General features: G+C 45.0%; 1 protein-coding gene across 1 annotated transcript; it reads left to right on the plus strand.

Annotated features, from left to right (window-relative positions):
• The first annotated feature begins 5,224 nt into the window (after positions 1-5,224).
• Positions 5,225-8,150, plus strand: Scgb1d2 (secretoglobin family 1D member 2). Its single transcript, XM_015506831.1, has 3 exons — positions 5,225-5,279; positions 7,119-7,306; positions 8,118-8,150. The coding sequence occupies exons 1-3, from the start codon at positions 5,225-5,227 to the stop codon at positions 8,148-8,150; spliced, it is 276 nt and encodes a 91-aa protein (XP_015362317.1).
• Positions 8,151-17,814: the final 9,664 nt, after the last annotated feature.

A 17,814-nucleotide genomic window follows, 5' to 3' on the forward strand; every position in this document is an offset into this window, starting at 1 on the left:
ATATATATATTTAGTTGTAGTTGGACACAATGCCTTTATTTTATTTATTTATTTTTATGTGGTGCTGAGGATCGAACCCAGGGCCTCACACATGCTGGGTAAGCACTCCACCACTGAGCCACCACCCCAGCCCCCCTCATTCTACATTTGTGGTAAAATTTGTTTGTGTTTGTGAAAAGACCTGAGATTGTAGAAAACTTTGCCACGTTGCTTATAAATAAAGGGTGTCAGGTGTTAATTTTCTTTTTCTTTTTTTTCCTCAAGATTGTTTTTATGGGTGCCTTATTGAGTTGGAAGAAATGGTGAGGTTCAGAGTTTCGTATTTGTACATTTGAGAATATAACAATATGTTTTGGTCCATTTCATTCCCTTCGCCTCCCATTTTTCTCTTTTCCTTCCTTCCCTTGGTCCTCTTCCTTTACTTACAAGTCTCCCTTCCCTTCACATGAGATCCCACTGAAGCCAGAATTAGACAGGCAGGCAGTATAGATAGGTAAATCGAGTCAGGTCAGATCAAGGAGGCCAGTTTGAGTGAGTCTGGGCAGTTGGAGATGGTCCTCAGTCCTGGGGGGGGACGGGGTATTGAAATGCCTTCAGAGCCCTTCCTCCACCCTATCAAGAACCTGCTCCTGCTCCAACCTGCAGCTCAGGTAACTGTCCCAGGAATGGCCCCTCCCTACAGTGAGTTATGAAGTTGTTAATTAATGTGTCCTGGGCCTCCCCATCCTGCCCTTCCCCCTGCGGCCCACCTGATTCCCACCTTTGGCCATCAGATGGAGCATGTCCTGGGCCTAGTCATATGCAGGAAGGAGAAAGATAAGGGGAAGAGGGCAGGAAAACAAAGGAAGTGTCGAACCTGCGATGTGACTCCAATTTTAAAACAAATTAAAGCAAGCTTATGTTGTATACACAAGAGAGCTGACCAGCGACTGCCTTACTGGGCCAGAGGACAGCACCTATGCTCTGGGAAGAAAGGTTTTTATAGCACAAAAAGTTACAAAGCAGGGTGTCTTGAGAACTCACAGCTAACGGGGTCCTGGCAAGTGTAATACAAGGGCAGATAGCAGGTTAATGATCTACATGGCTTAACATTTCAAGGTAGGGAGTAAATGGAGATTCCAATATCAGAATTTATGAGGCACACCGCTGAGGTTTTAGTGAAGGAGAGCCAGGCATGGGTGAGTTCAGAGCATGGGCAGGAATCCCAAACAAGTTTCAGAGTTTGGTCAGGCCAAATAGAAATCTTAGTATTTTATAGTTAAACAGAAATGAACGTTTCATGATTTTGTGATGAGATGGCTCCCCATCTTAAGATGGAATTAGGCTGGGTTCATCAGAAGCCTAAGACGTATAAAAAGGCAGAACGCCTCACTTCTTGGGATACCAGGATACCAGGTATGGCCCCTTTCTCCCTCCCGGGAGAAGTCTGTTACCCCTTTTTAAATAAACCCTGCTTTATATGCTCGCCTTGGTGTGCTTCTCCAATGTTCAAACTTCAACATGTAGGGGAACAGAATTCATCACCAATAACTGGCGGTATCACCACCAATTTTTTTTCCTTTTTTTAATTTCTGGTTTCCACATATGAGAGAAAAACAAATGACCCTTTACTTTCTGAGTTCGATTTTTTTCACTTAACATAATGTTCTCAAATTTCATCTTTTTTTCCTGCAAAATTAACACCTGACACCTTATATTTATAAGCAACGTGGCAAAGCTTTCTATAATCTCAGGTCTTTTCTATAATCTCAGGTTGTTTACGGATGAAGGAAACTCTATTGTGTATATACATCACATTTTCTTTATCTGTTCATCTGTTCATGGGTACCAAGGCTGGTTCCGTAACCTGGCTATTGTGAGTCATGCTGCCCTAAATACGATGTGTATGTATCAGTACAGTATGCTGACTTTATTTATTTAACACAAATACTGAAGAATGGCGTAAATGGTTTGAATTCTTTTATATATTTGCACGTAATGGGAAGGATTAAAAATTTTTCCCACATTGCCTACATACACAGGGTTATTTCCAATGTGTTTCTTTAATGTATTTCAAATGACTGGGACCACAGTAGGCTTCATAAAGTTGCTTATACATTGTTTCTCTGGGTGGTGAGATTGTTCATCTATTCAAAATTCACCAAAAACCTGAAATCATCCTCACACTGCTGACATCCAAAGTGAGTTTTTTTTTTTTTCTTCACAGTTTTGAATGGAACTGGAGCAAGCAAAGTATTTCTCACATTTGTTACCATCAGAGGGCTTCTCTCCAGTGTGAGTTCTTTTTTTCTTTTTCCTTCCAGGGGACTGAACCTAGGGGTGCTCTACCTCTGAGCTACACCCTTACCTGTTTTTATGTTGTATTTTGAGACATTTCTTTCCATGTCCTGGTTAGCCTCAAACATGCAATCCTCCAGCCTCAGCCACCTGAGTAGCGGGGATTGCAGGCATGTGCCACCACACCTGGCTTCAGTGTAATACCTTTTAAGTACTTGAAGGGAACTGGAACAGCCAGAGGTTTTTCCGTATTGATGACATTCATGGTGTTTCTGACCAGTGCAATTTCTTTCATGTGCGAGAGAGGGGCTGGAACAGTCAAATCATCTGCCATATACCTTACACCTACCAGGCGTAGTTATAATGTGTGTTGTAATGCATGTATGATGCAAGATGAGTAACAAGCCTTTCCCACCTGTGTACCTACACAGAGGTTCTCTCCAGCATGGATTCTTGCAAGCATTTGAATTTAAGTGCATCTGCTGAAGGCTTCCCTTCTTTTGCTTACATTTGTGTGTTTCTCTCCAAGGTGAGCTATTTCACGATTGTGAAGAGAACTGAGGAGCCTCAGAACTAAAACTTATGACAATGTTTACCTTCACATGATTTGGGGATCACTTCAAAGATTTGGGGATCACTGAAGCCTTCTCTGCCTTCCTCACCCCTGTGCAACTTCTGTTCATATTCCTGAGACTTGTGCTTTGTGTCTAGTGTGAGCTGAGCTGCCTACCTGGGGATGAACAACCACGAGCTCTTCTCCACATGCACAGCTTTCGCATTGTTTTCTCCAGGAGGAGATTTCGGTTTGTTTGTTTGTTGTTTCCAGTTGGCCCTGGAGTCGGACTGGAGATCTCTTCACATGGGACTGCTGTACTTGAGATTTCTCCTCACATTTATTTGGCTCACCTTCAATGTTGTCTTCTTCTCATGATTTTCCTCTCAATAGCCAAGTTCCTGAAGTTTTCCCACGTAACACCCCCGTAGAACCTCTTTGGGGAAGGATCTTGCAAACAACTACATCTGCCAAGGTCCACGATTCCACTTCTGGGTTCCAGTTCCCCAAGAGGTGTCCTCACCTGTCCCAAAGTCGGTGGGAGTCAGCCCATGTGGCCTCTCTCAGCAGCACACTCCGCTATTCGGAGGAACTTGATTTTTTATTGTGTATCTCATGCTTTTCCTTCTTCCTGGAAATTGCTTTTCACTTTCTGTTCCTATCAATTTGACTGTTATAGATACATTTTCTCTGTGAAATCAAACTGTATTTTCCTCACTGTAACTAGCTGATTGCACTTTGAAAGATGTCCTCCAGATTCATCCACACTGTAGCCTTGGACAGGATTTCTTTGCTTCTAAGGCCCAATAATAATACATCATATGGACAGACCCCGTTTTACTTTGTGATTCTCTGTTAGTGGACATTTAGGTGGTTTCTGCTTCCTGTCTATTGTGAATTGTTCCTCTATGCATGGGGCTTTTCAAGTATTTTATTCAATTCTTTGGGAAATATACCAGGAAATTGAACTGCTGGATTCATATTAAAATTCTATAATCAACTTTGGAGGAACTTCCACACTCTCTTCTTTAGCAACTACCGCATTTTAAATTCACATCAACAATGCCCAGGTTTCCTCTTTCTCCATATTTTGTAGCCAAAATGTGTAATTCTGTTGTTTTGATAGTAGCCATGCTGATAAGTATGAAAGGCCTGTGTGAGTTGGTATATAAAATGCAGCAAGAAAACTCTGAGAGAAGTCTCTCAAAGCATCACCTCACCACCCATGCTAATATCATCACCCACAGAGCCAAATATCTTTCAAGGACTCCCAGGGGATTGGATTTTAGAGCTAAGACAGAAAATTCCTCCACTCACGTGGAGCAGGGTGGACCAGTATTGCACAGCCGGTAAGGAGTGTGATCCTGTGGCTAGCAGTTGTCCTCACCTTCCATTGCGATCGGCCCAAGTGAGACAAGCTTGGGTGGAGGAGTGGGGATTGGCAAACCCAGGAGGCAGGCAGGCAGTGGGTGTCTTCTCTGTCCACCTGTCAGTTCACTCCCATTGTCTTCTCCAGGAGGGGGCATGAGCAGAACAGTCACAGGAGCTGTCAACATCTCTGATGCTCACTGCCTCCTGACTTTCAGGATCTAGCTGGGGTCCTTTCATCATCTTCTTGGCCTCATTGTGGTATAAAGCCCCCAGCTGATTCAGGGGGCTTCCACTTATTGCAAGAATGTTGAAAACTTTTCTCTGCGGTAAATTGCACCTCCAGAGAAAGACTATTCACAGTAAGACCAGCTAAAGAAGTGGTGGAGCTGTTGTTTTCCCCAAGAACATTCTCCAACGAGGGAGGTATTTATTAAACTATGTTTTAAGTTCTTTATGTGGTGAAGAAGGTGGGACAAAAGAGGCTGAGAGAGAGAGAGAGAGGAAATGTCTTGTTCAGAAGGAGCAATGGGAAGAGGTGGGTACACACATGCAGAGGGGATTGAAGAGGAGTCTTCTTGTCCACCTGCTCTCCCATGGTCAAAGCCAGATACTTTGCGTCCCAGGTACCCTGGTCTCTCCTCCCAATGTCAGAACACCCTGGGCCTCTGAACCAAGACAAAGGACAAAGACATAAACATAAAAAAGCACAGAGCCAAACTGTGATTCATTTGCAGAGGCACCTTATTGTCCATATGGAAGGCAGGGCAGAGTTCCCAAGGGTTGTTGTCTTGGGCTCTATCTTGGAATGGAGGCAGGCGTTGGGATTGACACTGATGGATGGTATCAACCCTCAACAGGAAGGAGGGCTGCAAGCCAGGCTTTGTGACCTGCCACATGCTTCTGTGGGCAGGACCTGTGTGATTGACTAGGTATAAATAGCCCTGGACTCCACAGGCTGCACAGGCTCCTGGGGTGAATACAAATCTCTCATCCTTTGTTAAAGCTCAAAGCAAAGAAAGCACCATGAGACTGTCTGTGTGTGTCCTGCTGGTCACTCTGGCCCTTTGCTGCAAACAAGGTGAGTATCCATGGTGGTCAGGCTAGCACCAGCCCCTGGTGAGCACCTGTCTCTGAACACTAGATAAAGCTGTTGGAGTAGGTGGGGTAAGGAGGGGATCTGAACCACAGCCATGTGCAGAGTTCTTCTGTTTGTGAATTGACTGTTCAAAACTCAGGGCTCCTTTCATTAACTCCTCAACACCTAGAAACTTTTAGAGAAAGTCACTCCAGGCAAATGTTAGGAATTAGAAGCAGACACTCCCTCTTTCCCTGCGATCTGTACTCGGAACACTGCAGAATATCATGAGAGATCTGAGTGTGAATTTAGGCTCTGTCACTTACCAGCCTTCGACCCTGGGCCAGTGTCCACCCTCTCCAAAATGTAGGTGTGTTTATAGAAACCAACCTGAATAGCTATGAAGATGGGCTAAGATAATTCACGTCACGAGTGCCCCTATATAGCCAAGTCTGTAATCATTAGGTTTGCTCCTCAGAGGCTTTTAGGTGCCACTTGAGCCCACAGCTTAGCCCCTGAATGCAGATGCATGGAATGTCCCTGCTAGACAGATGTGTGGAGGAATCCCAGTCCAAGAAGAAAGAGCCACTGCTCTCTCAACCTCTGAATAATAAGCCTAAAAATGGGCTCTGAGATCAAACAGTGCTTAACGTGACCAGGAGCACCTCTAGCTTTCTCGGAGTCCATCCGCAGTGTGGCAGCACTGGAGCCGTCACTCAGCTATGGTTCCTGGGATGCAGAGGTACCTGTAGCCATTCTGCCAGTGGCACTTCCCATCGCCTCCTCCCCGGAGTGCTGAGGCAGGCTCTCTCCATCCTTCTCTTTTCTGTCACCTGCTGATCCTCCTCTTGTTTCTTGGCTTTGTCTCAGATCCCACCCTCGCCAAATTCTCCCCATGTTGTGCTGTCTGATAGGGGGTCACAAGAAGCCTGGCAGAGCACCTCCTGAGTACAAGGTGGTTGCAAAAATCCTTGGGGGTATGTGGAACTCAGACCAGAAAAACAGGTTCCTGCAGACTTCCAAGAGTCCCCAGTGAGGTCAGGAAATGTCCCCGACACCCTCTGCATTCCGGACATCACTGCAGAACTGGGGACAATCACTAGTTTTTTGCTTTTTAAGATCAAATGGATGATCTCTCTTATGATTTCAGCTTTTTAGCATTAATCGTACCCAATAGCATAATTAAATTCATCCAACACAATCTCAAAATACCACCTTTCACATTTTAACAATTTTATTTATTTTATTTTTTAAAAAATTTTTAATATTTATTTTTTAATATTTATTTTTTAGTTTTCGGCGGACACAACACCTTTGTTTGTATGTGGTGCTGAGGATCGAACCCGGGCCGCACGCAAGCCAGGCGAGCGTGCTACCGCTTGAGCCACATCCCCAGCCCCACATTTTAACAATTTTAATTACTCTTCTCCAGTTTTCTGATCTTTGATAAGATTCTGACTTCCCCATGCACCTCAAATTGTATGATTCAAAAACTCCCCTTGTGCAATATCCAAGGGTCATAATGTGATACTTGACTGGTCAATGACATTTAATCATTTCATCCAGAAAGGGTATTTCAGCAAAGCAGAGACACTATTTTGACAGGGTATGCCTTAAGAAAAACCTATAAAATTGAGTGGACAGGCAGCTGGGTGTCTGGTCTTGGCCCTGCTATTGCTCTGTGATCTTGGGGAAATCATTTTGGAGGTCTAACACTGTCATCAACACATTTATGGGATGGAAACTCCAAACCCTAGGGATCATGTCTTGATGAACATCAGGGAGTCCTGGGAAAAGTCCTGATTGTGCTTTCATAAATTTTTTTTTTCTTTTGTGCCCCAGCCAATGGTCTGGCATGTCCCGTCGTTGTTACTGAAAGTTTAGAGTTCTTGGATATCCCACCAGCTTTGTACAAGCTCTCGCTCCAGAAGTTCAATCCACCTTCGGAAAATGTGGATGCAAAGTTGAAGGTGAAGGAATGCACCGATAAGATGTCTGCTTCAGACAGAAACCAAATTAAAATAGCACTGGTAATGTCATTCTTTTACGCCTAGAGGCTTTTAATCCTCATGCTACCAGGAATGATTCCCTCAGTGGAGGAAACACTGTAGTTGGGGGGTACACCCATCTTGCCGGATACCTGTCACAAAGGGTCACAAAGAATGACTCTCCTGTGACCGCTGTGCTCAGTAGAGGCTCATGACTTTCACCTTGCACATGGTGTCCTGAGGAGAAAGACAATCTGGTTCCCAGGCAAGAAGTTTCAGGGTCAAGTCTCGGTGCCTGGGAACACTCTGAGGGAGAGTCCTAATCACCCCATGGGTCACAGTCACATGGACTGTCCTATGGAGAGTTTGGGTATATACAGGAGCGGGGGAGAAAGCTACAAGTGACCACTGTCAGAGCGCTGTGTAGGGAAGGTGGGTTTCTTTGTCCGCTTGGCCAGATCTCCTAGGGAGCCTCGAGTCACCTGACAGCAGTATGGGTCTGAGTGCCCACCCAGCCCTTTTCTGGGTCTCAGTTATGGGACCCAAGTTGGAGGGAAAGTCGAATCCCACCCTTCCCCTCCACCTTCCACAGAGACTTGAGCCACACTCTTGGGTCACCTCTGTGTATATTTGCCTGACTCTGAGAGGTTATCGACTATTGTGCACAGGTTGTTGAAAGTCCACCACAACTGTGGGCCTCGTTCTCCCAAACCCTCTCTTTCTAGTTGCCTTCTGCCCTTGAAAAGTGTTTTTGCTGGCAACCTCCATGTTCCCCTTGGTGTGTTGACATGTCACCTCAGGAGCAGTACAGACGATCTCACCTTTCCCTTTTCTCTCTTTTGTTCAATTGCAGAAAGAAATTCTCATCAAGAAGTGTACTCCATGAAGCATAAAATATATTCCTGGTTCCACTGTCTTTCAAGGATACCCTGATCTTTGCTGTAAAATGTAGAGGTTTCAACGTCTTGCTTCAATAAATCACCAGCTCTGCACTTCTCTACTTGTCTTTTTGTTATCCTTCAACCTTGGGTCTTGTATGAGAGGGTCTTAATAAAGAACTTGTGTGTTACTTTTGGTAAAATCCATTCACATGCAATCCCTGTGGCCAATGTCTGCCTGAGCATCAGGCATCACTAAAGAAGATGTTTGTTCTGGAAACATCTTGTATTACCGTGCACGTTTCCTATTCCTTTGGCCATGAGTTAAATGAAGGGTCACAAAGAATGACTCCTGTGGCCACTGTGCTCAGTAGAGGCTCATGACTTTCATCTGTCACACATCATCAACCTCTGAGGAGGCTCCTGTCCTCAAATACCACCATACCCAATCCATCATAAAACCTGTGATGAGGATGTAATGCCAGATTCGTGGGACCCCAATAGACCTCCAGGATCCAAATCCGATGCAATCACACAAGAGTCTTTATTGCAAAGCTCAAGCCTGGACTCACAACCGTTCCCGACGCAGCAGTCCCAGGGAGTGAATCCTGGTCCTTTGTTATAGGTTTTGGGGGTACTCTATGCATCACAACATCACACAGCAAATCATTCCATACCGTGGGAAAATCAAACAACAACTCTTAACATTGATTAGCACACTCACTGGCGGGAACAAGTTGGGTAGGGGTGATTGGTTAGTACAAGAGGGGGATTCCTTTGAACTGATTGGTTTAAGCCACCAGGGGAGTACGTGCTGAACTACATGGTTTCCCAACACGTTATCAACCACCATAAACTACTGGGGGGTCATCTGGCATCCCAGGTATTTTCTCTGTCTCATGCTGATTGGTGGTTGCTAGGGGGGTTGCTATGGGTCCTCACCTAGCCTGACTGAGTCAGGGACACCTGGCGTGGCAGATCTCTCCTGTTATTTACAGACAAACAACTCAGCAGGGTGGGTTTGTGCTTAGGAGTGCTCCGTGGGTTTTTCCAAGGACACGGGTCACGCCCCCTTCCTTAGGACAGGCCTTAAGGTAGAAGCTGGTTTCTCAAAAATGGAGTCACATTAGTTTCTCAAGGACAACGTTTGGAAGCAAAGCTCCAGTGTTTCATGAGCTTCATAAAGGTAAACCCTCAATGGCTCCCCAGTTTTCAGGACATAGAGCTCAATTTTTAACATTCAGAAATCATATGATTTCTGGCTTTTCCCCCCTTTCTTTTATTTATTTATTTATTTATTTATTTAGGTGCAGATGGACACAACACAATGCCTTTATTTGTATGTGGTGCCGAGGATCGAACCGAACTGGGGTCCGCCCATGCTAGGCGAGGCTCTACCGCTGAGCCACAATCCCAGCCCCCCACCTTTCTTTCTCTCCATCTTTTCTAGCTAATCAACATGATGTCCTACTGAGTTAGGGACTAGGAAAAAAGAGGAAAGAGAAAGAAGACAATGAGAAAGGTCTTCAGGGACTCTTCCTGCTTTTCATTGACCCAGGTCTGTGGGTGCCTCAGCCTCATGGGACCCTTTAGAGAATGCTTCAGAAAGCTCACCTGAGATGTTGAATTCTTTTTGTGGTTGCCATTAATCAAAGAAAAACAAAGAGCATTAGGGAAAGCAAAATTTGATAGCTGGCCTCAATATTAAAAGAGGTGGAAGAAAATTAAAATAGAGCAACTGATAAAGTTTATCTGCAGTGACAAACGGGAGGGAAAAAACACATAAGTGAACAGAAATATGAGAGAAGGTGAGCCCTTTATGTTGAGTGAATAGAATTGCAAATTGAGAAATGTTGTAAGTGGACCTAAATGGGAAACTCTGGAGGGAGCTCAGAAGACTAGAGTGCCGGGAAAAATAAAATAAAATAAAATAAAATAAAATAAAATAAAAGGCAGGCTCATGAGGTTTCAGAGGAGGAGAAGGACTCCATGGGAATCGGACTAGAAGCCATTCATGTTGTTCTAAGTGGCTTTCTGCATTTTGCCTGTGTCTTGAGACTTTCTGTGGGGGCTGAATTTAAGGGCGATGGACTTTTAATCTGGCAGAAAAAATTTCTAGGGAGCACATATGCAGGCAATGGCATGGGTACGTTTGCAGCCTTTAGTCAAGTTTATTGTGTGATCATCAAGAGAAGAAAGCAGAGCAGAAAGATAAAGAAAAAATTGGCAGTTGGCCAGAAAACTGTGAGTAAAACTGGATGTGAGAAATGTGTGGTTGTTGAAGACGTCTGACCACTAAAGAAATGCTTAAGACTTTACCCAGAGACAAGCGGACAGATATTTCAAGGGCATCTCAGGAATTGGCAGGTCACACCCATCTGCGGCTCCAGGGTATAAAAGTGAAACTTCTTTCGAGAAGAGGCCAGGGGGGCACCTACTTGTGAAGCCAGATTTAAAATTAGGCAGTCAGTGTAGTTAGGTAAATCGGGTCTAATATCGAGTAAGATCCAAAATGGAGGCCATGTTGAGAACGAATTCCGGGAAAAGCTGAACAACTCTTGGAATGTTAATGAAGTCCGGAAACGCAGGACAACTCATGGAATGTTAATGTCCCCAAGGCCCAGAGCCCATCCCAAAGAAGTGTTGATGAAACAGCTCCCAGCAAACTTGAAGATGCTGACTCAAAAGTCCTTCCTGCCCAGATTACTTCTTTGGCCCACCTGTGCCCCACCCTTCGGGCCTTCCCACCTACATCCCATCACTGAAAGAACTATAAAAAGGGGAACACATCCGCCCTTCAATGGATTCCACCTCTTGGGTCCCCTTCTTCCTCCGGGAGAAGTCTTTTCTGCTGTCCTTTAATAAAGCCTCTACTTTCCACTCTGACCTTGCCTCGGGGTGCTTCTCTGGTGTTATTCTTCAACATTGGGGAAGCAAGGACTCGCCACCAGTCAACAGCGGTAACACTGGCACAGGGGGTCCTAGGAAGTGGCGTCACCAGGCTCATCCATTCAGCCACTCAGAGGCTGCTGCAGCCAGGGTCCCCGTGGGCTTGGCTGCTGCTTGAGAGGTGGCAGACGTTGGAGACAGCACGTGGGGCTGGTTCTGCAGGAGAGCAGGTGGTGGAGTTAGGTGCTCATGGAGGCTTCCAGCAAGATTTCAAAGGGAGGCCTGGAGGCTGGGCAAAGCTCAGCAGGGTCAGAGTCCTCGTGGGGCTGCCCCATAGGGTGATGCCTGGAGGTGTGAGCAGGAAGCCAGAGCCGCAGTGGAGACCCCAAGATGAAGAGCTGCCAGCGCCTCGGAGCCTAGCTGAGGAAAGCTGCAGGAACCGAGCGGGGACGAGCCGCGAGCTGGCCACGTGGGCTGCGAGCCGGAAAGTCAGGCTCAGAGCCACAGCAGCCCCTGGGAAGGAACAGCCTGTGCCATGGGCCTGGGGCTCTGCATGGAGGGCAGGAGTTGTTGGTCTTGCTGGATTCCAGCCCTTCTTTGTAAGCCTGGTTTCTCCTTGTGGGATGGAGATGTTCACCACGTGCCTTTACATGCTGGGCACATGTAACTGCTTTTGATTTTTTACGGGAATCATGCTGAGTTTGTCTTGAGTCTCGGAGGAGACTTGGACTTGGACTTTTGGACATTGCTGGAAGGGTTAATACCGTGGGGACTCTTGGAAACAGACTGCATGTGTTTTTCATTATGGGATGGGCATGAGCCTTTGGGTCCAGGGGCAGAAGGCTAGTGTTTGGATTGAGGTGTCTCCTCAAAGCTCATGTGTGAGAAAATACAAGAGGATTTAGAGATGCAACGATGGGGTATGAGAACCTTCACCTAATCAGTGCATCAGTCCCCTGAGAGGGATTACCCGGGTGAAACTGTAGGCAGGCAGCATGTGGCTGAAGAAGCTGGATTTGGCGGGGGTGGGGGTGGGGGTGGGGGGGTGTCATGCCTTTGAAGGGAAGACTGTAATCACCCCCTGAGGTAGTCAGATTTTTTTTTTTTTTGCTGCTGTATAAAAAGACTTGACCAGAAAAATTTCAAGTAAGAAAAGTGTATTTGACGACTCACTGTGTCAGAGGTGTCCGTCCATAGGTGGTCGAACTCCTGGTGCCAGTTTCTGTTTTAGGCAGCGTTTACATTGCTGCATCCAGAAGAGCTGACAAGGAGAATCAGAGGAGGAAAAAGAAAGCCAAATGTTCTCTCTGATATGTGGCTGCTGAGCCATGGTGGGGGGGCAGCGGGGGGAGAGGAACTTTGGATTGAATAGAGGGAAGGGAAGGGAAGGGAGGGGCATGGGGGTAGGAATGATAGTAGAATAAATTGGACATTAGTACCCTGTGCATATATGACTACATGACCCGTGTGACCCTACGTCATGTACAACCAGAAGTATGAGGAGTTGGACTTCATCGATGATGTGCCGAAAGGCATTCTACTGTCATGTATGGCTAATTAGAACACATAAAACATTTTAGAAAAACGAACTTAATGTTCATATAATTAAAAAAAAAAAAAACTTTTGTAACAGGATTTTGTGCAAGTTCACTAGTCACTGAGAAAGACGGCTCTCCAAAAAGCTACTTCCATTAGTGTGGCAAGAGCTTGCAAATATCAAGTCTTTTCATGGGTCCATATTTAGGTCTTCTAGAAGACTGAAAGCAGGTCAGAGCAGCACTCCCTTCCCCCATAGTTTATTTCTCTGTATGGACACCAGCTCACTCTGGAGAGAATCCGTGAGTGATTGACGGCAGCTTGCTTGTCACAACAGGTGATCTATAAATATTTATCAATAAACGGGAGCCCCTGAAGGGTGGCAGACGTCTCTAGTTTCTGAACTTCATTTAGAAGCCCGAGCTAAAGTCCCTTTTGGAGTGAGGGAATGTTAGACCAGTCATACAGGTATCCTGAACTTGTGCGTCCCCTAATTTTCCCCATAAACACGGGTTTGCCACTGAGTCTTTTCTGGGCTTAGTTACTGCAGTTTGACTTGTTACACAGTGTTCACAATGCAATGTCCCAGTGAAGACGGAGTGATCACAAGCTTCTGAGTGTGGGGCCCCACCTGATGTGGGGTATTTTTTAGGTAAGGGCGTCTCTGGCTCAGCCAGTGACAGGGAAGGTGTGTAAGGACTGGGTACCAGGTGAAATTCCGTCAAGTCATGGGTCTGAATACAGTGTCCCACTTCTTGTCCATGTCCTTGACTTGACTTTGGGTAAAAGGACTCTGGCCTTGTGCAACCGGCTGAAAGTACACACAGGAGACCTCTGGTTTCTGCTCTCTGTCATTTCTTAATCCAGTGTTTCCCTTGGATCTTAAGCCTCAGCCGAATGATAAACAGAGCAGGGCCATAAGTAATCCGGAGAGCAAATAAAGCATTCATGGGCCATTTAGAACGGGATCATCTCTCTGGCACTTTGATTTATTTATTTATTTTAAAACCCGGGGCAATTTTGTTCCCTTTGTTCCTGTCTTGCTTACCTTGTCCCTAATCGACCTTGGTTGGCCTTTCCATCGCATGACTCTACCTAACCTTTCTCTTGACCCCTAGTGCTCTCTCTCCTTGACCTGGCAACGACCCCCTGCCGTCAGGCCTCTGGAGTTGCTCTTCCCTCTGCCTAGGTCACTCCTCTGGGTCGGCCTTGGGACGTAGTGTCCACTCATCCAAGTCTCAGCTCAGTGGCCTCTCCTCCCTCCAGCTGCCCTGAATGGCCTACGAGACGCCGCCCCTGATCTATCCACCTGTAACTTCACTCTGCTGCTGTGTTTTCTTGTGTTCTTTGCAGCGATGATGACTTTTCCGATCTCCCAGTTATTGGAAGGCTCACTCAGTGTCCTCAGGAGGGGAGCTCCACAGAGGAAGGACCTGGGCTAACTTGTTCCTGCAACTGAATCTGCAGCGCACAGCCCAGGGCCCAGGCCCTGGGGAGGCTCATGAAGCCTGCGTTCAATGGGGGCCTGCAGGACTGTGTCACAGAGCTGGGGCCTTCTGAGCCCCTGAGGCAGTGTGAAGGGCACCCTTCAAACCCCAATTCTGTGATCAAGTCAGAAAGAGACCAACAAGTCACTCAGAGGAATAGGCAGAGCTTATTAAAGGGATAGGAAAAGGGAAATGGGACATTCTCAAGGGAGAAAGAGTGTCCTCTCGGAGAAGAGAGGGACGGTGCCCCTTTCCTTCACTCCAATTTTATTGGGAATCCCAGAGAAGTTTCCAGAGGTTCTTAGCCATGTCCACCTCTTGACTTTTGACTAACAGCAAGATGACATCAGACATTCAAGTACCACTGCCACTGCAGCTCTAGGTCACCTTGGCCCATGCTGACCAGTTCTAACTGGAATCTTAACCATGCATTCTTACAGGTTTTTTGTTAGGAAGAATCATCCTTATCTCCCTGAGTTTCAGGATCTGGTCACCAAAGCCTCCTGAGTTCCTCCCATCAACATTTCTGCTGCAGATAGCAGGTAGCTTTCTGAGAAATGTCAACCCAGGCCAGCCAGGGCTGCAGGTTAATGTCTTCTTGGAAAAGAAAGCATTGGGGGTCGGGGTGGGGGTCTGCCCAGTGGGCCTATTTTATAGACTTTTCCTCTTTTTGTTTGTTTTTATTATTTATTTATTTGCTTATTACTCTTGGAACTGGAGATGGAATCCAGGGACAATGTCCCACGGAACTACAGCCCCAGCCATTTTTTAATTGGTTTGTTTGTTTTATTTTGAGGCAGGGTCTCACTAATTTTCTTAGGGCTTCGTTAAATCGCTGAGGTTGGCTTTGAACTTGAGATTCTTCTGTCTCAGCCTTCTAAGCCACTGGGATTAACAGTGTGGGCCACCTCACCCAGCTTGGTTTTTTTTTTTTTTTAATTTCTTCATTTGTTCTTTTTAGATCTGCATGACAGTAGAGTATATTTGGGCATATTGTACACACATGGAGTATAACTTAATCTAATTAGGATCCCATTCTTGCAGTTGTACATGATGTGGAGATTCACTGGTCTGTATTCACATATAAACATAGGAAATTTACATCTGATTCATTCCACTGTCTTTCCTATTCCCATCCCCAGCCCTTCCCTTCATTCCCCTTTGTCTAACCCAATGAACTTCTGTTACTCCCTCCTCTCCCTTATTGTGGGTCAGCATCCACGTATCAGAGAGAACAATTTGGCCTTTGATTTTTTGGGATTACCTTATTTCACTTAGTGTGATAGTCTCCAGTCCCATTCATTTACTGGCAAATGCCATAATTCCATTCTTCTTTATGCCTAAGTAATATTCCACTGTGTATATAGACCACATTTTATTTATCCATTCATCTGTTAAAGGGCACCTAGGTAGGTTCCATAGCTTTGCTATTTTGAATTGACTTGCATACACAGTGGTGTGGCTATGTCACTATAGTATACTGATTTTAAGTCCTTTGGGTATATACCTAGGAGTGGAATAACTGGGTCAAATGGTGGTTCCATTCCAAGTTTTCAGAGGAATCTCCATACTGCTTTCCAGAGCAATTGCACCAATTTGCAGTCCCACCAGCAATATATGAGTGCACCTTTTCCTCCACATCCTCGCAGACACTTATTGTTACTTGTATTCTTGATAACTGCCATTCTGACTGGAGTGAGATGGAATCTCAGTGTAGTTTTAATTTGAACTTCTCTAATTGCTAGAGATGTTGAACATTCTTCGTATATTTGTTGACCTTCATATTTTCTCTTCTGTGAAGTGCCTGTTCAGTTCTGTAGCCCATTTATTAATTGGGTTATTTATTTTTTTGATGTTAATTTTTTTTGAGTTCTTTGTATATCCTGGAGGTTAGTGCTCTATCTGAGGTAAAGATTTTCTCCAATTCTGCAGGCTCTTTCTTCACATTCTTCCTTGTTTCGTTTGCTGTGAAGAAGCTTTTTAGTTTGATACCATTCAATTTATTGATTCTTGATTTTACTTCTTGTGCTTTACGAGTCTTTTTGAAGAAGACTGTTCCTAAGCTGACGTGATAGACACTTGGACCTACATTTTCTTCTATTAGGCACAGGGTCTCTGGTCTAATGCCTAAGTTGTTAATCCACATTGAGTTTTGTGCAGGGGGAGAGATATGAGGTTCAGTTTCACTCTGCTACATATGGATTTCCAGTTTTCCCAGCACCATGTCTTGAAGAGGCTATCCTTTCTCCCATGTATGTTTATGGTGCCTTTGTCTAGTATGAGATGACTGTATTTGTGGGGGTTTGTCTCTGTGTCCTCTATTCTGTTCCATTGGTCTTTGTGCCTGTTTTGGTGCCAATACCATGCTGTTTCTGTTACTATAGCTCTGTAGTGTAAGCTGAGGATTGCTTTGGCTATTCTGGGCCTCCTACTTTTCCAAATGAAATCCATGACTGCTTTTTTTTTTTCTATGAAGAAGGTCATTGGGGTTTTAATAGGAATTGCATTAAATCTGTATAGCACTTTGGTAGTATGGTCACTTCGATTATATTAATTCTGCCTCTCCAAGAACATGGGAGACCTTTCCACCTTCTAAAGTTTTCATTTTTTTTTTCTTGAGTGTTCTGTGGTTTTCACTGCAGACAAATGATACGGTCAGTTATTGCCCACAGGAAAAACAGTAAGGATTTACGATTTCAAGTGGTGAACAGGGAAAGAAAAGAAGCAATGTAGGAGGTGATGGTTGTGATGGAAGGAGAGAAAATAGAAATAAAATATAAAGGAAGAGTGAAAGAGTGATCACTAGAGATTGGCTGTTAGTTTAGGAAAAGAGAGAAAGAATCAAAGGAAACCTGTGAGAAAAAAAATGTAAAAAAATAAAAAATTGAAGTAAAAGAATACAATAAGAAAACTGAAATATACTAATCAAATAGCTTAGTCCTCAAAAATACTGATCCATGAGAAACAACTGCCTTGAAAAAAATGTTAGAAAAGAGAAACAAGTAAATATATATAAGTGTCCATTAACCATTTAGATCACAGTTGAACAGAGACAAGAAAAAAGAGGGATCTCGATGAAAATGTAAGGAACTGTTTCTGTGGGAGTTCAAGAGATCTTCAGCTTCCCCTCTCAGCTGTGTCAGGTGGTTGCTGGAGGGTGAAGGGAGATCCCTGGAGGCAGGGCTCAGGCTTGGTTGCCAGGAATCGGTTCCCCCAGCTGCCAGCTACCAGGCCACAGCAGAAAAATGGGTCCTTCCTCTGTTCTCCCTGGCAGCCGGGAGAGACGCAGTTTCTTTCCAGCATAAGAACATTGTGCAGGACACCTTTCAGGTTAGTTGGGCAGTATCTTTGGTCTCTGATTTCTCCATACACAGATGCACCTCTGGCCTCCTAAAAATGTGGATTCCTTTGATTGACGTATCCCTTTCCTATGTTCACGCCGGAGGGATCGCAGCAGCAGGTGCCACCGCCAGCAGCAGTGGTGCTAGGGATCTCTTCTTGTATCCACCCTCCTGAGTCCTCCATCTGCTTTGAATATCCAGAAATAATTCCCAGTAAAGTCCCCTCTTCTTACCTTGCTGAGAAGCTGCATGTTGATTTCTTGGTTTCAATCAGGAAAGCAACCTTCTCTAATCCACTGTTTATTAAAAAATATTGTTTTAGTTGTTTGTGGACCTTTATTTTCTAGACTTATTTATATGTGGTGCTGAGAATCAAACCCAGTGCCTTGCACATGCTAGACAAATGCTCTACCACTGAG

Source organism: Marmota marmota, unplaced genomic scaffold (assembly GCF_001458135.2).
Source record: "Marmota marmota marmota unplaced genomic scaffold, marMar, whole genome shotgun sequence".
Lineage (NCBI taxonomy): Eukaryota > Metazoa > Chordata > Mammalia > Rodentia > Sciuridae > Marmota > Marmota marmota.

Excerpts from the sequence above, each read along its gene's own strand:
- Scgb1d2 (XM_015506831.1), top strand. The coding sequence starts at position 5,225 with ATGAGACTGTCTGTGTGTGTCCTGCTGGTCACTCTGGCCCTTTGCTGC. Across the intron at positions 5,280-7,118 it reads GGCCCTTTGCTGCAAACAAG|CCAATGGTCTGGCATGTCCC; the intron begins GTGAGTATCCAT and ends TTTGTGCCCCAG. Across the intron at positions 7,307-8,117 it reads ACCAAATTAAAATAGCACTG|AAAGAAATTCTCATCAAGAA; the intron begins GTAATGTCATTC and ends GTTCAATTGCAG.